General features: G+C 28.2%; 6 protein-coding genes across 12 annotated transcripts; 4 read left to right on the plus strand and 2 right to left on the minus strand.

The window, feature by feature from the left end:
• The first annotated feature begins 1,107 nt into the window (after window positions 1-1,107).
• On the plus strand, window positions 1,108-6,065 carry LOC105257782 (chromosome-associated kinesin KIF4). Its single transcript, XM_011268639.3, has 13 exons — window positions 1,108-1,224; window positions 1,881-2,106; window positions 2,184-2,619; window positions 2,713-2,978; window positions 3,058-3,498; window positions 3,597-3,984; window positions 4,067-4,433; window positions 4,563-4,857; window positions 4,930-5,057; window positions 5,134-5,250; window positions 5,353-5,541; window positions 5,674-5,847; window positions 5,998-6,065. Exons 2-13 carry the CDS (start codon window positions 1,881-1,883, stop codon window positions 6,034-6,036), a joined length of 3,066 nt encoding a protein of 1,021 aa, XP_011266941.2. The 5' UTR covers window positions 1,108-1,224; the 3' UTR covers window positions 6,037-6,065.
• Window positions 6,066-6,420: 355 nt separating this feature from the next.
• On the plus strand, window positions 6,421-10,333 carry LOC105257785 (monocyte to macrophage differentiation factor 2). Of its 5 annotated transcripts, none has more exons than XM_025408041.1 (5): window positions 6,421-7,263; window positions 8,086-8,273; window positions 8,839-9,084; window positions 9,201-9,450; window positions 9,606-10,333. In XM_025408041.1, exons 3-5 carry the CDS (start codon window positions 8,849-8,851, stop codon window positions 9,861-9,863), a joined length of 744 nt encoding a protein of 247 aa, XP_025263826.1. In that variant the 5' UTR covers window positions 6,421-7,263; window positions 8,086-8,273; window positions 8,839-8,848; the 3' UTR covers window positions 9,864-10,333. The 5 variants fall into 5 exon arrangements, with proteins under 5 accessions (XP_025263826.1, XP_011266947.1, XP_011266945.1 ...); XM_011268643.3 differs by having other exon boundaries at window positions 6,422-7,263; window positions 8,086-8,277; XM_011268644.3 differs by having other exon boundaries at window positions 6,422-6,712; window positions 8,086-8,277.
• An 874-nt stretch (window positions 10,334-11,207) lies between these two features.
• LOC105257783 (protein KIAA0556) lies at window positions 11,208-16,266 on the plus strand. Of its 3 annotated transcripts, none has more exons than XM_011268641.3 (14): window positions 11,208-12,027; window positions 12,103-12,219; window positions 12,301-12,812; window positions 12,952-13,292; window positions 13,377-13,514; window positions 13,762-13,896; window positions 13,979-14,132; window positions 14,303-14,565; window positions 14,836-15,022; window positions 15,146-15,307; window positions 15,567-15,706; window positions 15,777-15,878; window positions 15,954-16,063; window positions 16,158-16,266. In XM_011268641.3, exons 1-14 carry the CDS (start codon window positions 11,927-11,929, stop codon window positions 16,261-16,263), a joined length of 2,568 nt encoding a protein of 855 aa, XP_011266943.1. In that variant the 5' UTR covers window positions 11,208-11,926; the 3' UTR covers window positions 16,264-16,266. The 3 variants fall into 3 exon arrangements, with proteins under 3 accessions (XP_011266943.1, XP_025263825.1, XP_025263824.1); XM_025408039.1 differs by having other exon boundaries at window positions 11,993-12,027; window positions 12,111-12,219; XM_025408040.1 differs by lacking the exons at window positions 15,777-15,878; window positions 15,954-16,063; window positions 16,158-16,266 and having other exon boundaries at window positions 15,553-15,594.
• A 426-nt stretch (window positions 16,267-16,692) lies between these two features.
• LOC105257786 (kinesin-like protein KIF23) lies at window positions 16,693-20,690 on the minus strand. Its single transcript, XM_025408173.1, has 15 exons — window positions 20,593-20,690; window positions 19,885-20,451; window positions 19,624-19,794; window positions 19,340-19,538; window positions 19,119-19,257; window positions 18,850-19,049; window positions 18,657-18,761; window positions 18,516-18,601; window positions 18,285-18,415; window positions 18,070-18,173; window positions 17,830-17,934; window positions 17,614-17,760; window positions 17,385-17,528; window positions 17,052-17,288; window positions 16,693-16,961 (listed from the first exon to the last, which is right to left on the minus strand). The coding sequence occupies exons 1-15, from the start codon at window positions 20,601-20,603 to the stop codon at window positions 16,785-16,787; spliced, it is 2,523 nt and encodes an 840-aa protein (XP_025263958.1). The 5' UTR covers window positions 20,604-20,690; the 3' UTR covers window positions 16,693-16,784.
• Window positions 20,691-21,026: 336 nt separating this feature from the next.
• Window positions 21,027-22,957, plus strand: LOC105257787. The gene is made up of 2 exons (XM_011268647.3): window positions 21,027-22,396; window positions 22,516-22,957. The coding sequence occupies exons 1-2, from the start codon at window positions 21,380-21,382 to the stop codon at window positions 22,804-22,806; spliced, it is 1,308 nt and encodes a 435-aa protein (XP_011266949.1). The 5' UTR covers window positions 21,027-21,379; the 3' UTR covers window positions 22,807-22,957.
• Window positions 22,520-23,837, minus strand: LOC112637761. Its single transcript, XM_025408167.1, has 4 exons — window positions 23,714-23,837; window positions 23,312-23,415; window positions 23,056-23,235; window positions 22,520-22,675 (listed from the first exon to the last, which is right to left on the minus strand). The coding sequence occupies exons 1-3, from the start codon at window positions 23,774-23,776 to the stop codon at window positions 23,061-23,063; spliced, it is 342 nt and encodes a 113-aa protein (XP_025263952.1). The 5' UTR covers window positions 23,777-23,837; the 3' UTR covers window positions 22,520-22,675; window positions 23,056-23,060.
• Between the last annotated feature and the right edge of the window lie 1,495 nt (window positions 23,838-25,332).

Below are 25,332 nucleotides of genomic sequence, written 5' to 3' on the forward strand. Positions count from 1 at the left end.
TTTATTTATATGTATATACTCATACACATGTAATATTATTACATATTCATTACACAAAGCTTCTCGATAAATATATATCGAAAATGTATCTATAATATATTTATTACATTGTCGTCTCTTTTCTTGCATTATTGTATATTTACATAATAAATATTTAAATCTGTACAAATACTTGTTCAAAATATATGTTATTATAAATTTTCGAAAATTAATTTCTCTTGTCAAATATATATATGTGCAAGTATTAATTATTATTGTCACGTTACATACATTAAACATAATTAATCATTATTACGTTATTACTCGAGAAGAGAAGATAGCATTCCATTTATTTTATAAAATGCAATTGATTGAACAGTAAATAATTATTGTTATTTAAATATGACGAAAATATAAGATCCACAAATGTATTCGGCTACAAGTAAAAAACATGTATTCATGTGCGATTAATTCAATTATTATATACGCACATTCCTGTAAAATAACAAAAGATGTAATAAAAAATATTGTATTTCGTTAACAAAAGAATACACTGAACATACTGCTAGTATTACTGAAAATTATAAGTTGAATGATAGATACATAAATATATTTTATAACATTAAAGGAATAAAATTTGTCGAAGGCCTGCATCTAAAAAATATTCCATATTTTTCGACTAAAATTTTCGTTATAATACCTCATAATTATCGTTGGAAATATCTCTATTATTTTCTTCCCATTGAATGAAAATTTCCAAAGTCGATTTTTTCATAATAAAATAAATTCTTATCCTGAATCGTTTCAAAAATAATCTTCAGCTCGAAAATACACGAATTTAAATACGCTACTAGAGATACAACTTCATTTGTTGAAGATCTTCTAATTGTTTGACCAATTAAACCAAAGAAGAAAAGATTTCTTCGTTCCGATTCGTCGATTCGAAGTGACCAATCAGGTTAATAACGGAAAAGATCTTTTTGCTCTGATTGGTTAATCAAAATTACTAAATCGACACAATTCTTCTAGAGACTTTCGTTCTTCATTCTTTTTAGAGTTGGTCACGAGTGATTGTTTCCTTAGTTACCACCCCCCTTCACTGCTGGATAAATTTCAAATCGGTTGAAATATAACGTCTTTCTTCAAGAACAGTTATTCCCAAGTAGAGGATCCTTACGTGTGTCTTCGCACTAGGCTTTTTTCAGAATATGTTCTAAGTTGTAAACTTTTGAGAAATTGTAAAAAGTAAGTACAAATAGTTTTCTAGCGATATTATAAAAAATAGACGTTTTGACACGTTGCTTCTAAGCAACCGATGTGATATGATAGTCACTCTTTTGGAGTCTTAAGATCTTAAGAGTTTCATGAATATTTCTTTCTACCTTAAAAAATATATATTAAAAAAACTAAAATAAAATCTTCATTTTCTTTTTTTAACTGAAACATATTTCTTCTAGAAATATTTAATAAGTATTTTTCTACAATATGAAAAAAATTCTTATATCTTTTTTTGACTTTTTATCAATATATTTTATTTGATGATAAAATGTGCAAATATAGATCTGCAAATATATTCTTTTCACATTAGAGACATTAGAAATTGTGCACTGGTATGTAAATGTAAATAAATTATTAAATAGCGAGATATATTTAAATTGGATTACTTTAATAACAGATAATTCTTTTTCTTAACAAAGTAATCTAAAACTGCCTACAATTATTTAATATTAATTGATAAAATATAAATACTATTTATGAACATACAATATGTTTATATACAATTATTTAAATTATTTTGACAAAACAGAATGAACACAAATATCATATCTAATAAGGATAAAAATTAAATGCCTCCATGTTGCTGTTTGAACTCTTGGTGAACTGAATGTATATATTTTTAGATGTCTGATGATACTGTTTGCGTTGCTCTACGCATCCGTCCATTAGTAGAAAGTGAGATTGAGAAGGGATGTCAAATGTGCTTGAATGTTGTTCCTGGAGAACCACAAGTCCGGATATGTAATACCGATAAGGCATTTACATATAATTATGTTTTTCCTCCTGATATTGGACAGAAGGATTTTTATAATACAGCTGTTAAAAAATTGATAGACAATACATTTCAAGGTAAATATCTCTACATTCCTTATTTGATGATATATGTTGTAATTCTATTGTATTGAAAATTAATTTTTCATTATCAGGCTATAATGTTACAATATTGGCATATGGACAAACTGGGAGTGGCAAAACTCATTCTATGGGCACCAATTATGTTGGAATGGGAGAGAAGGGTATAATACCAAGAGTTATTGATGATATATTTGAAAGAATTAAATCGAAAGAAGACTGGAGTTTTAAAGTTGCTGCGTCATTTATGGAATTATACCAAGAACAATTATATGATCTTTTATCTGATAAGCAAAGAAGCCAATCTATTGTAGATATCAGAGAAGATGGAAAAAATATAAAAATCTTTGGCATAACTGAAAAAGAAGTTACTAATGCTCAAGAGACATTGGAATGTTTGACCCAGGGTGCTATGGGTCGTGTAACTGGTGCGACTGCTATGAATGCACATAGCAGTCGTAGCCATGCAATATTTACAATATGTATACATCAACAAAAGAAAAATGATCCGTGAGTAATTCCCTGCTTGTGATTCTTCTGTTGTATTTTTTTGTTATTCTGTATTAAAATTGTGAAAAATAAAAATTTTTCTTTCTTTCATAGAAATTCAGCAACAGTAGCCAAATTTCATTTAGTAGATTTAGCAGGTTCAGAACGTAGTAAAAAGACTCAGGCCACTGGAGAACGATTTAAGGAAGGTGTGAATATAAACAAGGGTTTGTTAGCTCTAGGCAATGTAATTTCGCAACTCGGTGATGGTGCTCCTGGAACATATATTGGATATAGAGACAGTAAACTTACAAGATTATTACAAGATTCCTTAGGTGGTAATTCCATGACTCTTATGGTTGCTTGTGTTAGTCCTGCTGGTAAGTATTCGCATATACTATATCTCATTTTAACACATACTTCTTATTATATAATAAATCTGTTTTAATAAATTTATAGATTATAACTTGGATGAAACCCTTAGTACATTGAGATATGCGGATCGTGCACGTAAAATAAAGAATAAGCCAATCGTAAATCAAGATTCTAAGATAGCTGAAATAAATCGATTGAATAAATTGGTTCAAGAATTGCGACTGGCTCTTATAAATCAGGAACTTGGCATAACGTGTCCTAAACAACATGAAGAACTTGAAGAGAAATATGGCATATTACAACAAAAGTTTAGAGATATGACAGAGAAATTGAATTTGAATTTAGGAGAAATTGCTGTTATGCATGAACGAGCGGAAATGGTTGAACAAGCTCGGGAAAAGGTCAGATCCGCTATGGCGACATTATTGGATGAATTTAATCAAGTGTTACAAGATCTTAATGCTTGTCCTGAAATCAGCAGTGAAAGATATAATACATTAAAAGCAATATATGAAAAAATGTTAGGTAAGTATTTTTTTTTATATAAATATTTCCAAACCGTTTTTAAAAAATTTTTTTCACATAAATTTTTATAATCTTTAATCTTTATTTTATTCATACAGATATTCAAAATGATGAAAAAAAAGCATCTGAGGAACTTATAAATTATGAAATATCTAATTCTAAAAATTGTGTAATGCACATGGAAGAAGATACAGAACGTACAGAACCTATAGATGAATTGAATAATATTGAAGATAGTTTAGATTATTTTGACAAAAAAGAGGAAGAACACACATTACGACAAGCGGAACGAAATAACGAAGTACAAAATATCAATAAGGAATTAGCACTTAAAGAAAGTCTTGTGTCTGAACTCTTAAAAAATGCTACACAGCAAACTGCAGAGAGCCGTAGAAATGTTATAGAAATGGAGCAAGAAATTAAACGGTTGCATGCGGAAAAAGAAGAACATTTACAGGCAGCACATGCACATAATGTCAGTTCTAAGTAAGTAATTAAAAAATAATTAATTAGTTATATTTTATTTTAAAACTTTACTGATTAAATATTCTGGATGCTTTTTATACAGATTAGCTGAAACGCGTCGTAAAAAAGTGCAAGAATTAGAGAAAAAAATAACGGAATTAACGCGTAAATGCATGGAACAAAACAAGATAATCAAAATAAAAGAAAAACAGGATCACAGGATCAAAACTCTTTCCAGCGAGATACAATCGCTGAAAGAGACTCGAGTCAAGCTTATCAGGCAAATGCGTATTGATGCAAATAATTTTACAAAGTGGAAGCAATCTAAAGAAAAAGAAATTAATAGATTGAAAGCTCAAGATCGAAAGCGTGCTTGTGAAATGGTACGCATGAAAATGCAACATAATAAACAGGAGAATGTCTTCAAGAGAAAAATGGAGGAAGCTTTTGCAGTTAATAAAAGATTAAAGGTATTTTTTTCTATAATAATTGTTAAGGAATTTATCTTATTTAGATACCTTTTAACATTTTTCTATTATTTTTCTATTGCAAATATTAATATCCAAGCAATTTATATATATATATATATATATATACAGGGTGCGTTGGAAATGCAGAAGAAGGCGATGCAGCGACAAGAAAGTAAGGCCAACAGCAAAAATATAATAAAAACATTGGTAGCTCAAGAATTCGAAATTTTAATGGCCACCATAGAAGCCGAGGGCTCTCTTGAGAGATTGATGCAAGATAGAGCTTCCTTGGTGCATCAGTTGGAGCAATTAAAAAAAAATGGCAATTCAAATGAAGAAGAACTTGCAACTGTCACTGAACTCATAGAGCTGCGTAATGCACAAATTGCAGATCTGCAACAAAAAATTCTCGAATCAGATCAAGGTATATATAAGATACCTGAGATTATTTAATTAAGTAGAATGCGCAATCTTCAATTTCATGAATTTTTTTTAGAAAGTAGAGCAAATACTAGGGGGAATATGATACATACAATAGCAGATGGCAAGGTGGCATATAAAACATTATTTGATATAATCACACAAGACAGAAAGCAACATTGTTATAAGTATAATGAATTAAAAGTAGGTATATATTACATTATTATATAATTTTATATAGATTATACATTTTAATCGCTAAAATAACTAATTTTTTCAGGAAAAGTATCAGAATCTGGAAACGCGATTAGAAGAATATAAGAAACAGGAAGAAGAGAGTAAAACATCTTCACAAAATACATCTGACACATCTTTCAGTGATGTTGAAACAAAAAAGGTGATTAAATAAATTAAATAATGTCGAGAACAATATGTTTTGTATTCTATTAAGAGATAAGATTATTTTTATTGTCAGTTTTATTGTTAATATGTGTTTTAGGTTTTGACTGACAATAATTTTAGCAATAAACAAAATAAGAGATCGTGGCCCAAAAAAGAAAGGCCATCTAAAATGGAAATCACTCATGATATTATCAACTTTGAGGATAGTTTAACAATAGAAGACGATGTTAACAAGGATCCAGATTGGAGGAGCACACCGCTTTATAATCGCATACGAAAGTTAGAGGTAAAACAAAATTTTTAATTATAATTACTATTATAAATATGATATTTCAAAAGCTTGTTGTCAAGATATAAAGATTATGTAATCATATGGAAGATAATTAGATTTTTATAAATATGTATTTTATTTGTTTAGAATGGATCCAAGCTGTCAGTTCAACAATTGACTTTTAAAATAGAATCTAGTGAGATAAAATGTGCATGTAAAACAAAGTGTTCCACGCGGGTATGTACGTGCCGTAAGAACAATGTTACTTGCAACAATTGTAACTGTAGTCCAGAACAGTGTCAGAATAAAGATAAAGAAAACGTAAGTACATACTATATATTAATGTTAGCTAATGTGTGTATGTATATATATATATATATATATATATATATGTATATATATATATATATATATATATATATATATATGTTATATTTTTTTTATATTATATTTTATTATATTTTTTTTCAGTTGCGCACTGAATTGTTTTTGGATATCATGGAAAAGTGAATCAATAAATCAAACGAATCAACAAGTGATTAGAAAACAGAAGAAATTATTTATTTTTCTAATCATGAGAAGTACAATTAATGAAGAGTGTCACGTGCTCAATTTATCAAATTGTATATAATTTCTCATGTCATAGACACTTTCATTTCATTTTCATCACAGTTTTTTTCTTATTTTATTTTGATGCCTGTTTGTTGATTTATCTTAGTTTTTATTCTTTTATATTAAATGACAATGCTTCAGATAAATGTAATTGTCTAAAGATCTGATATATAATTCATTTTATATTGTGATAATTGATCAATTATAAATGATAACTGTGTATTAATATTTTGCTATTTGATAATTTAGTGTAAATGTATATATGAACTTGCCAGACTCGGACAAAAATAATTAATTCAAACAATAATAAGCGATACGAATGTTGATTACAATGTGATAATAAAGCGAAAGCTTTTGTTATCTTTTTGTTTTCGCTTTTTAACCAAAATTCTTGGCTATTTCCGACATATAACATTGTTATCGACATATCGACAGAGGAAAAAAAATGGTTTAGTAAATGAAATTGACAGCAGTGGCTCTGATAGCTCTTTGACATATGACATATACGAGGGTAAAATTGCGCAAGCGCGATTAAAATCTCGCTCAATCTCGCTTCGAAGATGTACTGATCGTGGTATGTGATATATATAAATGGGTTTAGAATTAGACTTTGACCACCACTTGACTGGACTGACAGCGACGGCGAGACGATTAATTTGGTGCATAACAAGCAATCACGCGGAAAGGGAGAGTGTGCATTTAAAGTGGCAGTCAAGCTGTGGTTGCGCTTTCGCGAGGTCGACGCGTTTCAGGCGTGTTTGGCGGCTTCTTGAGAGCAGCTAAGCACGAAGAAACGAGTCTGACATCTCACGAAAAAAGAAAAAAAAATATTGTGAAAAAGTGCTCGCGATTATTTACATACGAGAAACACGTTTTTCGATGTCAAACGTAATAAATCATTACGAGTCGATCAGTATGCGATGGAAGACGACGCATCTTGTCCGCCGCCATTAGCTCCCTTACCTAGAAGATTTGGGTACCTGTCAGGGTATCGAATAGTAATTCTCTCTGCTCTTTGCTCAAATTTCTCGTCCAACGTCGACCTAACATCATGGACGGTACCTGCCTTCATCAATTCGTCACGGCCCCTCTTAAAAACTTCCTACATTTACAACGAATCAGAGAGTAAGGCGCGAATCCAGCGATTTTATATACATATGATATAATTTTATATTTGAGCTTTATAATTTTATATTTAATCATTTTTTGAAAGTATAGTAGATATTCAATCTTAAAATGTCAAATCCTAAGCTTATATAAAAATAAAAAATAAATGTAATGTGAGTGTGTGTATGTATGTGTAGATATTTTGGAAATCTGTTTTAGATCATAAAAAAAAATCATTGCTTATATTATATTAGCTTGGCTCGTTATTTTAGACTTAACTCCATTAATTATTCTATCTCTCCTCTTATTATAGTTATTTGTATTTCTGGAACTATTCTTGACGTTTGGCATGTATCAATTTATCATGTAAAAAATAATTTATGTTTATGCATGTATTGATAATATGTTACCTAACAGCTACTTTTAATATTCTGCTTTTCATTTATAAAAAAAAATGTGTTAACAACATACAATTATTATTTTTAATTGTAGCTGTATGAATGTAATATATCATTAGTCAAGTTATATAGTTTTCTTGCTTGCAATGTATGGATTAATCAGTGATGAATTATAAATATGCATGTCTTGTTATATATAATTAAAAATTGAATTCTTTTGTACAAATATAAAAGCATAAAATAATCATGATATATTTATATTATTATATTTTATAATGTTAAAAAGAAAAGCCCGCGTTACATATGTATTATTTATCAGACAATTTTATAATCTTTTAACTTTGCAATGTGCTCCTTAAGCTTAAAAGAGATTAAAATTCATGCATGCATGCATGTATATATGTATTGAAATCTTTAACCTTACAATATCTTCTTTATTAAGCTTAAAAGAAATCAAAAGTCATGCATGCATGCATTGGATTTGAAATCTTTAATGGAACACACCAGCACCGCTTGTAGAAGATGAATATCCATGAGCAACACACTCTGGATCGTATTACCAGCATGGACATGCAAAGAAAAATACATTGGATTACTACTTTGAAGTAATTTTCTTCTTCAAAGTAGCAGGCAGGTATAAATTATTGATTTAATGACTTGAGTGTAATGTAGTGTTTTTTTGAATATATGTGTTTGGTATGATATGCTCTTTTAACATAGAATTTAAAATAAGCTTTATGCTAACTGAGAATGTATATTGCACAACTATTTGACCTTTATATTGCTACATTAGCATTGTATAATCTGCATATTATAACTACATAGTAATGCAAATCTTTTTTAATTTCATTATCTGCTTTACATGAATTTAGCTAAACTTTGATCATAATCTACTAATCTTCTTTCATCTTATATAAGTTCTTATGTTCCATTATTTCTTACATAATAGTCTCTTATTGTATTTTGGTCGATAAATATAGAGAATTTTTTTTTGTGCAGGATGTTATTAATTTTAATGTTATAATGTTATATTTTGTTATATGATTATATAATGTTATTGTATAATGTTTACGAATAAAGTTCCATTATATCATCATTAATTTTTTAATAATTTGTCAATAGCTTTATAAGATACAATCTGCAGTCGAGGAAAGAATTAAAGGGTGACAAATAATACACGTGAATATATTTGCAGGATAAAATGGATGAATCCAAGAGCATGTACGAATGAGGCGTATATTCCTACTCCTATAGAACATGTTGCAAATGTTGCAACTCATGGAATATGGGTTGTGCCATCAGTGATTGGTAGTATCGAGCTTATACGTCGTTCGATGAGGTGGGCTCAACTTGTATCCGCGTGCGTATACGGCACTTCTTTGATTCTCGTTTTTGCGGTGTCAACCTTTTTCCATAGTGTACATTACTGCAATCAAAATAGGTATGACTATTTCATTATGTTTTTTCTTTTTTTTTACTAGTTTCTAATTCTTCAATTATTATACATGAAAAATAGTAACAGTAAACAAAATATATTTATCACCCATAATATTTCAGACAATTGAAGGATGCGTTACATCGTTGTGATCGTGCTATGATATACATTTTTATAGCAGCCAGTTATTTTCCATGGTTAAATATAGAGTATTTCTCAGACAATGACTTATTTTCGATGCGGTATGTTGTCTGGATCATGGCTATAATGGGCATTCTTTATCAGCAAATCTTCCACGAGAAATACAAGATGTTGGAAACTATTTTCTATGTAGTCATGGGTATTGGACCTAGTGTTGCAATTCTTAACGTTGTAAGTAAAATATTTGAATTATTTTTAGATTGAATTTCGTTTGAGGAAATGTAAACGGAAAATATTCTTTGCTCAGGCAAACACGATTTTAAATAACTCGATTTAATAATATTTTATTTAATAAATAAGTTATAAGTCTAATATTATTTTTACAGTATAATTATTATAATATTACGGAATTAAAACTGGGCGGACTGATGTACGTACTTGGCTTAGTATTTTTCAAATCAGATGGTCGTATACCTTGTGCACACGCAATTTGGCATCTTTTCGTAGCCGCAGCAGCTGGATTTCATTACTATGCGATCTTGAGTCATGTATTTCCTGAGACAGATTTGACAAATATTCCTGGAAATATTTGGGAAATGCCCAAGCCGTTATCCAAAATGTTAACATCTCAAGTAGAATTATAGAAATTGTGTACTATTTTTTACAATATTTCTTCCAGATGCTAAAGATTCTAAAAAGTTTTAACAATTTTAGGGGTAAACCCTGTATATATTCTGATAGAAAGAGATGTGTCTTTCATTTTTATTCATTTGGAAAGGTTTTTGATAAAGATAAATTGATTTTATAATCATGATTCTTATATCTGTATTAGACAGTCGATCTCTTTACGATTTTTCCAAATGTTAATAAGCAAAAATCGTGCAATGCGTAAAATATTATATATTAATATATTTATATTTAAGAAAAAAAAAATAGAGCGAATTAAAAAAAAGTTAAGTACCTGACGGCCACATGTATTATGGGTGTCTTAAAACAAAAAAGAAATTATTAGCAAAGATATCAAACACACTCAGTTACTATATTAATTGCATTATAAGTTCGAATACATTGAATATTGTGTCTTTCATATGATTTAGTATGCTAGTCTTGAAACTATTTATGCCAAATTATTGTATAGAAAAAAGATTTACTAAACCTGTACTATATATAAAAATAGTACAGGTATTATTTTTGGGACAAATGTGCTATTTTGTTTTACACTGAGTTTTATAAGAATCTTTACATTAGAATCTAGAAAATATAGACACTAAGTATTAACTTAGCCATGAATGGAAACCAACTTGACTGAATATGCAATCTTTTTGCTTTCTATCAAAAGTGTCAACCATCTTTATGTTTACGGATGTATCGTGCCAAAATTAAAATCATATTCGTATCTATCTCTAATAGGTTTCCAATCATATATAGATATAATATACAGATACAATATAATGTATTTATATTGTTACTGTATGGTACAATTTTTATGTAAAAAAGACAAAATATTAAATTACAGTAATTTTGCAAGTATTTTGGTGTGTAGCTATAAAGAATATTAAAGGAATATTGATTTATAGATAATTACAATTATCAAAAACACATGAAAAATGTAATATGTTGTGTAATAATGGCCTTAATTGTATTATTATATATTTATATATTATTATGATATTGGTATAAAAATGTTTATATTACTTATATTAAAATTTGAGCTTTTATTATTTGTTTGTAATATATTAATAATTATATTTATAATAATTATAACAATTGTTATAAAAAATGTATAACAATTGTGTGTGGACATATAAAATATTTATATTATAAATAATTTATTTACACTACGTTCAAGTATTTCTAATTATATACTTTACATAATACTCTAATTTTACTTATTTATACAGTATATATTAAAATTAAATACATTACATTTCTTATATGTATGTATATATAACAGCATATATATATATATATATATATATATATATATATATAACATATGTAACACACATGTACAGTATTGACACTGTAAAGCATTGTAGAATGTAATAAGAACATTAATTATAATAGAACATGCGATATACATATGTGTATCGTGATATAAGAAACAAAGTACAAAGTAATCAGTTATGAGTTTATTCACACTCTATTTTTTTGTCCTTGTAATTTGTGCAGTGGACCAAAGTATTGTGGAAATATATAGAGTAACATGTAGCATTGCTGTTGTATGCTTTCTTGGTATGAGTGTACTTCTTTAATATTGAACAATAAAGAATTATATATTGGCGAAAAAAATGGTTGCTCATTCTGCAAAACTGATATGTGCAGAAACGATAACAATCTCTCATTAGTCATAAATAGCTTAAAAATTGCGTGCAGACACGTCAACACCTCCCTCAAGGGGTTTCCATGGTAATGGTAGCAAACAAAACGGGAAAAGAACAGCCGACAATGGATATTTCTGAGATTAGTCATTATCGTTAAAAACTGGTTAAACACTTTAGGATCATCATACAACAACGCAATCATGAAAATTATTACGCGCTCGTGCTTTTTTTCGCAACGTGAAAAAAAATTGCAATTCTAACAAGTTTTCAATGAAGCAATAAAGCTTACGCGAGCGATCCAATTTGTTGTGCCATTGTCGTAATAAAGTATTTGAATCGCGTTGCAGCGGCATATCATCAGTGATAAAATAAGAAAATAAAATATGGATAATGTTACGTATGATAAAACCGAGAAAACAATTTTACCCGATTCTCTGCCTGCTAGTACACTTGAAATACCATCGTGGTTGCTGGAAATGACCGAGTACGTATAACATTATTCATATATACAAAATTTTTTTTCTTTTAAGAATAAATTATATTTTATTAATATTATCAGCAATGTAGGAAAAATGAATGTAGATAACGATGCCAAATTACTACAAATGGAGGCATTTTTGACTGATAATCCATATCATTTTAAAAATTCATTTCTCAAAAAGGAAGCTGATGATATGTAAGATCTGTATACATCTTGCACTCTTTTTAGAATATGTATATAATAAAAAAAGTGATACTTTGTTTCAAATATTTATAGAAATACACAAGCCGGCGCATATTTAAATGATCTTTACGATGCTGATGACAATATTAAATTACAAACATCTGCGAGCAAATCACTGCCAAATACACCAAAGAACGAAGAAGTTGAAAGAAAAAAAATGCGCGCTTGTTCTGCAGTTGTAAATGCGAAGCATCGTATGAAAGACGATTTTCGCGGATTAGATGCATATTTAGAAAAAAAGCACCTAGAAATGCACGGCAATTATTTAGCGTCTGATGAAAATTATAATAACAATGTGAGGATTTATGCTAAGGAATCTAACTTGAAATATTCTACGAATGTTCAAGATCGCGCGAATGCACGGTTACATTTGTTGGACGATACTTATTATTCTAACAGTTCCATCTTTAGCGTACAGAATGGAGAAGAGCCAAAATTATTATCTAGCCAAGAAATTTCTCAATCTTTTAGCTTACTTAAAAACGATTTCATCAAAAATATAGATCAGGCGTCAAACAATGATATAGAAACAGATGTAGAAACAGGTCCATATTTATCTTGAAATCTTATATAATCTTATCTTTTTTTTAAGAGGATGCATGAAATATTAAATCTGTCTCTTTCACATATATCTATTGTGTCTTGATAATACAACTTAATTTAATTTAATTATTTTTATTTTAGATAAGATTTACAGAAATTTTATTATTCCCGAATTACCATCTGGAGACTTGTTAGTTATCGATATTCTTTCTACCTGGGGCGACAAATATTACGTAGGACTTAATGGCATCGAAATTTTTTCAAGTACCGGAGAACCGGCTAAAATAAAAGAAATTTATGCACATACGAGTCAATCGTTGAATAATAATCGTAATCTTCACACTGTAAATAACTTAATTAATGGTATTAATCGAACGAGAGATGATGCAAATTTATGGTTAACGCCTTATTCAAATGGTGATCATCATTATGTTCATGTGATATTTGAATTCACGATTACTATAGCAATGATCAGAATATGGGTGAGATTCTTTACAATCATTATAATAAATGTAGATGTGTATATAAAAAATAGATTTTTGATTTTTAATATTGCTTTTTTTCAGAACTATAATAAATCTAGAATACATTCCTTTAGGGGAGCCAAAGATGTTATAATTAAATTGAATGATATTACTATTTTTGATGGAGAAATTGCTAAAGCATCCGGGGATGATATGGGTAGTCTTGATTCCTTTGGTGATGTAAGAAATTCTATCGATGATTTTAAATTATAAAATTAAATTAAAATTAAATTATATTAAAAAATATAATTTCAACTTTTTTAATATTAATTATTATATATGCAATGTATAACAATCTCTTAAATTAATTGCAATATATTCTTACTTTTTGTATACTTTTTCTCTTATCATATATAATATACAGTTATGTGTGTTTTTAAATTAATTTTATATATAATACACAAAAATAATTGGGACTGTGATGTAGACTATATTATTTACGACGGATGAAAATATTCTGGAACTGATATCAAAACATGATAATACATTCATAGAATTCAATAATGGGACGGATTGCGAGGAAAAAGAAACAATTCGCCCGATAACAGCAACAATCAATGATGTAAGAAAGAGACTTAATGGTACACATAATATATACATTCGGAGATAAATGTGTGTGTATATAATGTAACAATTTGTTTTAGATTACTTCAGCAAGACATAAAAGTAATGATTCTGTCGAGAATTTTTCCAATTTGTACACCAATAGCAAAATTTACAATACACCTTCTACCGCTTTGTGTTGTAAAGAAGTTCAATTAATTATTATTTCTAATTGGGGTTTACAACATTTGGTTGGTCAGTAAACGTATTATATACAGGATATTTTACTTTAAATAATGCATATGAATATTTTCGAAGCTTTTTGTTATCGAAAATATTTCAAAATAAAAATTAAATAATCTTGAAGAGGATATAATAAAGTTTTTTTATAGCTAAAGATGTTGAAATTATTGTTCAATTTGTAGGTCTTACTGGTATAAAATTAATCGGAGATCAAAATACAATAGTTCCATTAGCGGACGCTAATTTATATTGCAATGTAGAAAATACGCATTTAACGAATCTGATTGATGGACATAATGTTACAACTGAAATGGATCATATGTGGTTAGCAGATGTAACAACGAATAAAAGGATTACAATAACTATTACTTTCAAAACAGATGTGTATTTAACAGGAATGCAGATTTGGAATTATAACGCATCTTTGGAATTATCTTATTGTGGAGTAAGATATCCGATATATATGTGCAATAAAAAATTTTTATAATATATATATATATATATATATATATATATATATTAAATATTAAAATTTTCATATTTGATTATATATTAAAATTTTCATGTTTGAATAATATATGTTATTGAATATATATATATATATATATATATATATATATATATATATATATATATTCAATAACATATATTATTCAAACATGAAAATTTTTTTATTGTAACAATCAATTTTAAGGAAATAATCTTATTTACTTAGGTAAAACGATTATTAGTTAAACTGGATGGTAAACAACTACCCGATGAAAATCTTGAGGGTTTCTTGTTAAGACGCGCTCCGGGATCTTGTCATTATGACTTTGCTCAAGAAATTAATTTCGCTAATAATCCATCTGCCCAAGTACACCTTTCGGATCAACCTGTTGATTTAGTTAAATCGTCCGAAGGTATCGGTCATTTACATATAAACTGCACACGCACACACATATGCGCGTGTGTATATTATAATATATATACACACACACACACACAACATTACATACATACATATATTTTTTTTTAAATTTTAGAACCTACATCTTTGGATTCAAACTATGAAGCTCCGTCAATGCCGCAAGGATTCGTTTATCAAATAATAATCTTCTCCACATGGGGAGACTCTTACTATGTTGGTCTGAATGGAATACAAATATATGATAATTATGGAAATGAAATCAAATTAACTGCAGATAGTATGTTATATATAATAATTCATACTGCAACTTAATAATTCATATATAATAATTCATACTTGCAACTTAATTGTGATTTTTATATAAAATTCTCTAAAGAAAAAATTTTATATATATATGTGTGTGTACTTTTTCTTTAATTTACATTTATAAATTATTTGTATTCTCTTAATTTTATCAGACATATGTGTTTTTATGTATCTTTTAAATATGTACATAATTTTCATCAATATTTCTAATTTTAGTTTTTCCTTAATAGATATAGCCGCATTTCCTGAAAGTGTTAATATAATAGAAGGCATAGATAATGACATTCGTACACCAGATAAACTTATCGATGGAATAAATAATACTAAGGACGGACGTCACGCTTGGTTAGCACCTATACTTCCTGGACAAGTGAGCAAAAATACATCATATTTTACAAGATTCGCTATTTAATTTTTTAAATAATTTATATATTTTTCAGACAAATCGAGTGTATCTAATATTTTACCACCCTGTTATGGTATCAACGATTAAAATATGGAATTATGGAAAAACGCCGCAAAGGAGAGTTAAAGAATTTGCAGTAAGAAAAATAAATTGCAATATGTTTATAATGATTCTCTAATTTGCTATTTATGCAAAAATATTTATTATGTAGATATTGGTAGACGATCTGTTAGTTTACAATGGAACTTTAGATAAATATAATTCATATGGACTGGTAACATTTGTGAAAGAAAATAGTAACAATGAGAACCTGGTCAACTGGTAAGTCATGTTATGTCAGGAATAAGTCATCAGAAGAAAATTTAAAAAAAAGAAAAAATGGAAGCTAGATCATAATTACACGTTGTTATTTCAGTCCGGAACAAGAAAATCGCCTTTTAAATTTACAAAGGAATACTTTAGGTGCTAACTCGTTACCAGACCCTTCTCTTCGTCCACATACATCTTTACAATTTAAATAATCATAATGCTATACATATATATATATATATATATATATATATATATATATATATATATATTTGTATACATACATGCACATTAGTATAATATTTACAAAATATATTTAAACTGTTGTGTATTTTTATATCTATATTAAAAGACGTTTTCATTTTTATAATGAAATATTTTGTTTGAATAATTAATAATTACAAAGTAGCATGTACATATATAATAATATCCACATATTGTTGTGCAATTCTGTAGCAATAAATATGGATATTATTTATAAATTCTTGCTTTAGAACTTGTAAGAACATAAAAATTAATAAAAATTCTAATAAAAATTATATACGTTATTGATTAAATCTTAAGAATATCATAAAAATGTTATAAGAATATGTATACATTATAAATATATCACACATATTTTGCTACCTCAATTTTTTTATACAAATTATAATAATTATAATATTTGAATTTATTTTTTTGTTGTATATATAAATATATTGTACGTATATTTCATATATTTTCATATATTTAATTATGAAGATAAGACCCGTGGTCTTTTTGTTTCCATCTGTGTGACCACATCTGTTTGGTCTACACTTTCTTCCGGAGGTCCAGTACGTTTTCTTGCTTTTGGAGATGATTGTTTTAAGCATTCCATGTCATTAAATATTATCTGTGCTCCACCACCGCTTGTTGGTAGTATGTCGCCCTATTTGATAAATTGAAAAAAAAATTACAGAATCTCCAAATATTAAAAATGTATTATTTTTTCTATTGAAGAAAATTTCGTCGTTTCAACCTTAAATAATTTTGTTTCGAGTTCTCCGTCTGTATCATGCTCTTGTGAGACAAGACAATATCTAGATGCACCATCTGTAATCTCCTTCGGGGAAGCAAGTCGCGTTACACTTCTTTTTCTTTGCATCAACGGTTGCAATACAGTCCCGAGTGGCACAAGAGGTTGAGGTCTATGATCGATCCATCGATCAGCACTTTGCGATCGTCTGTATCTTGGATTTGAAATGGGTATTCTATCCTGTATATAATAAAATTTTTAAAAATTTTTCTTAACTTATATTTTACAACTTGATTTTATTAAAAGATATTTAAAAAAAAAGAAATAAGAAATAACCTTCCGTGATATCCTGCCTTCTCTTTCTGGACTAATTACTTTTGCTGTTGACTCTGGTACTTCTTTTGATGGGATTACAGAATCGTCATCGACTAAAATTCGTTTCACCAATCGCAATTTGTCTTCTTTTTCTTTCATTTGATTCTAAATAATCATGAAGAAAAATACATTAAATATTGTAAAATTTTCTAAAGGCAAAAAAAAAAGTTAAATATATAGTTGAAATTACTTGAAGGTGTTCACGTTGTTGACGTAATTTGATTTCTAATTCTCTATTCATTTTATCTGTCTCAGCTTGCATTTTTGTATTATATCTTTGCTTCACTCTTTGTTTGTCTATTAAACGTTGATTCAATGCCAAGTCTCTATCTCTTATCTGTATATAAAGATTTTATTTTAAATAATTATATCAAGATACACATACACACAGATATATTATACCTACTTCTTGCTGTAAACTGCGTATCGTCTCGTTAGCAGAGTTTAATTTACACAGAAGCGTATCAATTTGTGTTTCCGTTTTACAAAGATGTCCTTCAAATGCAGATATCTAAAAATATAAAATATAATACAATATTATATATATTTTATTTTTATATTTTATTTTTATTCATATGTATATTTTATTTTTATTCACAATAATGTTATTAAATATATATACACATACATATATATACATACACACCTTTCTCTTTTGTTGTGAATTTGCAGCTTTCAGTGAAGCAACTTCAATTTTCAAATTTACGTTTTCTTGCTCCATTATTATTATTTTTTTTCTAAAATCCTCTTCTATAAAGAGAATAAATATTTTATTAGAACATGTTGAACATTAGATTGCAATATTAAATTTAATATATTATTAAATTTAATTTATTAAAACTGAACAAGAAAATGTCTCACGTTTCTTTTGTAAATCCGAACGAAGTATATTACGCTTTTCGATACGTTGTTCTAGGAATTGTATTAGAGAATGTATTATATGATCATTGTCTGAATTAACAGATTCCAATTGAGGAAATGGTCCACCCAAACTAAAATATAATTTAAAATATAATTAATCATTCAAATTATACAATAATTTATAAAATTAAAAGAAATTTCTTCAAATTAGAGCTATTTAAATTACAATACCTATACACTAAACCTAAATCAATGTCTAAATCAATAGCTTCTGGTCGTCCCTCTTTCTCTAATTTACTCCTTGCTTCTTTAAATATCTAAAAAAAATTTATGTTATTTCTGAATGATATAAATACTAATTTTTAATATTACCTTATTTGCTTGTCTTCTTCCAGGAGTGAAACCAAGATCCAATTTTATAGGATTTGATCGCATAGTTTGTACTTCTTGAGTCATTTCCGCGAACTTCAAGACTTGCTAAATATAAATTTGTATATAAAGAAATTGTAATTATATTTTTTTATAAATAAGTTTAATCATTTACGATCTATCATCTACTACGTACAATTGTTTCATCATAGTCATCTGCTCTTGGATTTACACAGACTATCATTCTAACTTGTCCTTCACCATCAAAATAGTTTTTGAATAAATGAGTAAGCTTGGAATCCCGATAAGGTACCATCTTATTTGTACCTTGGTTTTGATTTTCTCTTAAAATTTCCAGACACGAGCGCAGAGTCATCAGCGAGTTATTAATATTTCCTGAATGTACATTTATGATTTAAATAAATTTTTACAAATTTCATAAACATCACAAACGCGTAATGTTACCTGCTTCTCGTAAACGTTGACCAGTATTTTTGGTACGATTCGTGCGTTCGCTACCCGCTAAATCTACTAAAGATAGTTGACTTATACACACGACTCGTTTATCCTGCATTACATGTTCACCTTCGCAATCTAAAGGTGCCTAAAATACAAGAAAATATTATAAGCATTTGCAGATTAAGATAACTCTGATATTACAAAAAATCATAAAACAAGTATAATACCTGTACAAGTCGAATAGTAAAAACGCTATGGGATCTACTTGATTCTGCATTCAGTGCTGTATGTGCAACACGTCTTTTCCGTTGTCCACGTTGAAATAATTCAAAAGCTTCCTCTGCACTTTTTACCTCAATCTCGGTGACAGCATGTACATACATATTTTTGTTGCCATCCTCTCTGACAATTTTACTCTGTAGTGTCCTATATTAAATAAAAAGATTTGTTTTAAATATATATATATATATCAAACTTGTTTCATCAATTTTCTTTTGCGATATATACTTACTTGGATCTAATATCGTCTTCATCTAACAGATCATATACACTGTTATTATATATTTCAACATATGTTACAAATATAGCATATCCATTGTCTGGTTCAATTATCACAGTTTGTGATTCATTACGCTCGTGTGCTACTGTTGGATTACTGTCTCCATCGCTGTCCACCTTACGACTCAAATTTTTCACAATTACATTGTTATACAATCCCATCTAACATAATTATATTTATGTTTATTTCTATATGTTAAGTACAAAAACTTACTATTTGCCAAGTCTTCCTGTTCTTTGCGATATACCTGCATGAAGTTCATGTTGCCTGTCTAACATAGCATCAGCCTCGCTTTGCACATCAAAACCATTCAATTTATCTGGTTTAAAAACAAACTTTTTTGTTTGGTAGTTTGTAATGGTATTGAAAATAACATCCAGGCAGCGAGGCATGATACCAGCATCTTGCGATTCTCCAGTCATTGTATAAGTCTTTCCACTGCCAGTAACACCGTATGCAAACAGCAGACCATTTCTTCCATGAATGAGGTTTTCAACGAGAGGAAGAGCAACTGTTTTAAATACTTCTTTTTGTGTTGCATCTGGTGTAAATACATGACTAAATGTCGTTTGTATCTCTTTATTAGTTATAGTGCGAAAGTTTACTGCTGATTCTGGCGGCGTCACGACTAGCGTCGTCTCGGAGGTAATTCTCATGCACGACACATCTGTCGAAGATTGCATCGGTCGTAAACGACAGAAAACTTGCACGGGATCCTTAGATATCATATTCGATCCTTTCGGCCGATTAATCGGCTTACGAGCTGGAGTTTTCGGACGTCTGAAATAAGATTCGCGAAGGATACATTTATCCCGTACATATTTCATTTTTTACATTTCACAAAACACATGTACAAATATTCATCGTCAGTGTTGTTTATCGTATGCCTGAATATAATAATAAAATTTTACAATTACTTACGCAGGTTTCATTTTTACACAAGTCTACTTGTAGAATGTAATAACACAACGTATGCAGAAATCTTGCTCCTCTTTCTTATCGCTTTCCGTTATACTTTTCAAATTGAATCTCGCATACAGATGCTCGGTATTCAGTGCCACCAATCTTCAATTAGCGATATTAGAGATATAGAGAATTTTTCAACGAGAAAAATGGATACGATGTCACGTAATTGGTCAGCGAATAGAGAATTTAAAAATCTCCAGAATTTTTCTACTTGATAGCCAATCGTATGACATCTCGTTCATAGTATTTTTTGCTGAAAAACTCTCGTAGAATTATGGGAAATATAGAGAAATCGATAAAGGAGGTAGAGATTGGCCTTCCCATGGAATATCGCGTTGCTTGTGATTGGTGTTTCATTTGCTTAGCCACCAATCAGACGCGTCATTCCAAGGTAGATTATCTAGTCGTTGTGTTTTCTGAATGTAATCATGTTATGAATAAAATTTAAATTACATTGATGTTTTGCGCGGGATTGCAAAAGCGATTCGAGTTGTATTTAGGTTACCATCGCAAAAAAATGTTATTTTCAAGGAACCATTCTACGTGAATGAAATTTACAGTTAAATTTGTTATGATCTAAGACATTTATATGTCTCAGTTCGAGTCTTGTTTCATGACACTTTTAATAACGATTGTGCATGATTTTGAAACATAGTGTTGTGTGAGGAGCATGTTTTTCTTTTTTATCGAAATTTCTCGTGTATAAAGATTGTTGAAATTGCATTCGTGAAAATTATTAGTTATGTCGGAAGGTACTAGAGCAATTTCAAGGCCAAAAGTTAGATTCTCCCAATTTTCTGACAATGTACAAAACAAGGAAGAGGACGTTGAATGTAAAGACAAGACAGTTTTGCCAGTGAATGGTCCAAAAATTAAAAGTATCGTGTCTCTCAAAAAACCTGTTAGAATTGTAGACCCTAAGAAATGTACAACTGTTTGCGATAAAGATATACCACAACGTGATATAGAGACTCATTGCAGCGATATTACACCTGAAAATGTTCAAAGTACATGTACATCTAACAAAGATGTCTCAAAAATTGACACTTCAAAGATTTTACGCAATGCAAATGGCATCCAGAACATAAAAGAAAATTGCAACACATTGAGATCAAGTAAAAGTCCACAGAATATTTTAAAAGATCATAGAGAAAGTATTCGACAAAAGGGAAAAGAAAACAGAGACACAATGTTGAAAAAAGTTGTATCTGTAAAAAGTTTTAAAGATATGAGCAAGACAAGAGGAGGAAGCTCTCAATGTATACAATCAGTTAAACAAACTGGAAAGTGTAAACTTCCTACAAATAACAATATACAGAAAATAAGTACTATGGATTCTCAAAATCCAAAGATGACAAAATCATCATCCGCACCAAGCATTTTAAAGAAGACAAAAAATCAAACATTCAAAGGGACAAATAACGCAAAATCTATTACACCAAATGTTATGCCATGTTACAAGATTGCAGCTAAAAATAAGATATCTCCAGTTAAGAAAACTATATTACGTAATGTATCAGGTCCTAAAATCAAAACTTCTGTAGGGCCAGGAATCTCTCATAAAAAGAAAAATGATATAAAAACAAGTGATGCAAATAAAAAACATACTGTTACATTAAATGTTGCAGAAGAATTGGCACAACCAGGATATAATTCCATTGCTTGTACACTTAATAAATTGAAAGAACTTAAACAACAGAAAGTTGTTAGAGATATCAATCATTTGACATCTGCACAAAAGAGTTTTATAAGTGGAAAGGTAAGATTTTTTTATAGAAAAAAAATGAAACATGTTAATATTTTTCTCTAGAACAAAATTTGAATCTTTAATTTATTCTTTAATTTTATTTTGATCTTTTTGTAATCTTTTTGTAATAGATTTCTGCAGCACTGGATTTTCCATTGGACGAGGCAATTTATAAAAATCTAGTAGATTTAAGCATAGATGAGAAACAGTTGCCATCTACTATTTTACGAAGTAAGGATCCAGAGCCACGGCAAAGAGATATTACACCAAAACTTTCCGACTTTTTTGTACCTGAAAATACAAAGGAAATTTGCGAGGCTGTCCACATTAAACCTCGAGCTCCGAAAATGGATGAAAATTGGAATGCTTTTAAAATAAGTGATAAAATACTTGAATGGAAACATAATATGGATGATGTATAAAATAGCATGCATCTGTGTATTTTTATTTGACAATGTGTAAAATTTTAGAAATTACTAATATAAACAATAAATACTAAGTAAGTGAAAGAGGATATAAAAACAATTGCCTAGTAACAACACACAATTGTAATTTACTTGATATATTTTAATAAAACTAAGTTATTAAAAAAATTATATGAGAAACCTAATTTACTGTGTTTACATTTAAAATAGTATATCATAAATATGGTCCAATAAAAAATTATTTACATATTTTACTCTTGAAATGTAATTTTTATTGATTTTCCATCAGGCTCAAATTCTGATGGCACTGACACAGAATTAATACCATAATATCTTTGTTGCAGATAAAGATAAATACGACGAAGATTGTAAGAAAGACATGTACCAGCTAGCACCATTCCAATTACAATTCCAGCTACGATTATCCTGTTGAGACATCACTGAATTAGTTTTAATTGTATCTAAACTAAGATTCTTTTTAAATTGAATACATTATACTTACACAGTGATCCATATACTGTAATCTTTGGGGCTGCAACATACATTTTCATCACAACACTGTTCCCATGATTCACACAGTCCCCATGCACAATAATGTGCAGTAGCCTGAAAATATAATAGATTAATACAATGTTAATACCGTTAGTACAATTTTTATATATATGAATCAAATTTTATAATTTGTATTAGATGTTGATATAAGTACACATGTATATAAATGTTTAAATATAAAAAATTATAAAGTGTTGAAATTATAAAATTATATGTGACATTGATTCTTATAGACACAGATAGTAAACATTACTCTATGCACAAGAATATGTTTATAAATGTGCCTGACGTACAAAAAATAGAAATGTCAAGAATATTAAATCAATAGTACGATGCAAAATATGTAATTTACCGGTGAAAAGGCCGAGAAAATCCAAATAAATATAAAAAATATACTATTTGACAGATACTCCATTATGATTCACGAGACAATCACATTGACATTGATTGACATGAAGCCATATTCTCAAGGCATCCACCATAAGTTTCATAAAATCCTATATAGTGAATAATCTAGTTCCTTTTATCATCAAAATAAAAATTTGTATATATATATATATATATATATGTAGAAAAATCAATATTTAATGCAAATATATAATATCAATAATATATTACATTTTTTATGGAATGCTTCCCAGCAAAAACATACAAACACACGATTGGGTTATCAAATGGAAAAACTTCCGGAACTTTAGAAATTCTCTATTCGGAAGCCAATCATATAACAGTATTTATTTTCGATAAAGATTTATTTCTCGATAAAGATATTCATGATTTTTCTTTGCATATAAACGTATAATTTTAACGAAAATGTAGAAAAAATCAGTGCAATATGTTGACATTTTATTTTATATATATAGAATGTTATTTTTTAGTATCTAAAAATATGTATATAAATATATTATATAATATTTATAATTTACCTTATATATTAATTGTCTTATATATTATTATATAATTAACCTTTTATTAATATTTTTTACATATACTATTAATAAAAGATGGACTATTTTTATTTATATAATAGTTTATATAAAATCATATATCGGAAATTGGCTAGTCAAAAATTGATAAAAAATAAACGGAATTATACATCAATTTCATTATTATTACAATTGATCAAAAAAATATAATATATTAATAAATGCGGATAAATACAAGGCGAAATTTATTTGTAAATAAGAAATATTTATAAATAGAAGTGTTATCCTTAAAGATAGTAAATTAAATAATTTAAAAAATTGCTAAAAACTTTAAATATATATTTTCAGCATATGTGATTAGAAAAATGATTAAACATAAGATTTTCTCTAAAAACTAGACATATCTTTATGAGTGAAATGCAAAGCCAAGATTAGCTTGATTTGTATGATTCGAAATTAGAAAAGATTTTACTACATCTTTAGAATATAATTTCAAGATGCAAATTTTCAAAATGTATTTTTTTATAAAAAGGATATGTTGTCTGTAAAAATTAGGAAATAAAAAATTTTTGAAATCGCGCATATATATGGATTTAATATTTCAATGGAAGCAGACATTTTTACATATATAAAACAAGATGAAATTAAATTAGTATAATTCTTGAAGATTAGATATATAATAGAGCATAAATATAACTTTTCATTTTTTAAATAATTTAACAAGATGTTTGATTTTTATGCGATAGAGAACAAAAGTAACCATTTCAAAGCTGATTTTGTTAACACAATGATACAAGTTATACGTCAATTTTTTTTGTATAGTTCAAGAATGTTAAATTCCTTCTTTACATAAACTTTTAAATAATATATCATGTTTCTAATTTTATATACATTAAAATATTATTATATATATATCAGTTATGAAAGTAAAAGTGGACGGTTCTGAATAATAAAAATCATTGTTTTACACATTGTTATAAAATATCTTAACACTAATTAATATCATTTGTTGAATTCATTGATTGGAACAGTAATGCAGATTAAA

The sequence above is a fragment of the Camponotus floridanus genome, unplaced genomic scaffold (assembly GCF_003227725.1).
Source record: "Camponotus floridanus strain SB8 unplaced genomic scaffold, Cflo_v7.5 scaffold2, whole genome shotgun sequence".
In the NCBI taxonomy this organism is placed as follows: Eukaryota; Metazoa; Arthropoda; class Insecta; order Hymenoptera; family Formicidae; genus Camponotus; species Camponotus floridanus.

Bases quoted from the DNA above. Each gene is read 5' to 3' on its own strand.
- LOC105257785 (XM_011268642.3), top strand. From the start codon at position 7,190: ATGGACGGTACCTGCCTTCATCAATTCGTCACGGCCCCTCTTAAAAAC. The intron at 9,085-9,200 runs GTATGACTATTT...ATAATATTTCAG, and splicing joins CATTACTGCAATCAAAATAG to ACAATTGAAGGATGCGTTAC. The intron at 9,451-9,605 runs GTAAGTAAAATA...TTATTTTTACAG, and splicing joins GTGTTGCAATTCTTAACGTT to TATAATTATTATAATATTAC.
- LOC112637761 (XM_025408167.1), bottom strand. From the start codon at position 23,776: ATGGAGTATCTGTCAAATAGTATATTTTTTATATTTATTTGGATTTTC. The intron at 23,416-23,713 runs GTAAATTACATA...TTATATTTTCAG, and splicing joins TTTTCTCGGCCTTTTCACCG to GCTACTGCACATTATTGTGC. The intron at 23,236-23,311 runs GTAAGTATAATG...ATGTCTCAACAG, and splicing joins TACAGTATATGGATCACTGT to GATAATCGTAGCTGGAATTG.
- LOC105257782 (XM_011268639.3), top strand. From the start codon at position 1,881: ATGTCTGATGATACTGTTTGCGTTGCTCTACGCATCCGTCCATTAGTA. The intron at 2,979-3,057 runs GTAAGTATTCGC...ATAAATTTATAG, and splicing joins TGCTTGTGTTAGTCCTGCTG to ATTATAACTTGGATGAAACC. The intron at 5,251-5,352 runs GTGATTAAATAA...TATGTGTTTTAG, and splicing joins GTGATGTTGAAACAAAAAAG to GTTTTGACTGACAATAATTT.
- LOC105257787 (XM_011268647.3), top strand. From the start codon at position 21,380: ATGTCGGAAGGTACTAGAGCAATTTCAAGGCCAAAAGTTAGATTCTCC. The intron at 22,397-22,515 runs GTAAGATTTTTT...TTTTTGTAATAG, and splicing joins AGAGTTTTATAAGTGGAAAG to ATTTCTGCAGCACTGGATTT.
- LOC105257783 (XM_011268641.3), top strand. From the start codon at position 11,927: ATGGATAATGTTACGTATGATAAAACCGAGAAAACAATTTTACCCGAT. The intron at 12,220-12,300 runs GTAAGATCTGTA...AAATATTTATAG, and splicing joins AAAAAGGAAGCTGATGATAT to AAATACACAAGCCGGCGCAT. The intron at 16,064-16,157 runs GTAAGTCATGTT...TTGTTATTTCAG, and splicing joins AATGAGAACCTGGTCAACTG to TCCGGAACAAGAAAATCGCC.
- LOC105257786 (XM_025408173.1), bottom strand. The intron at 19,258-19,339 runs GTATTATACTTG...CTTGTATTTTAG, and splicing joins TTACTATTCGACTTGTACAG to GCACCTTTAGATTGCGAAGG. The intron at 18,174-18,284 runs GTGAGACATTTT...TTCTCTTTATAG, and splicing joins TTCGGATTTACAAAAGAAAC to AAGAGGATTTTAGAAAAAAA.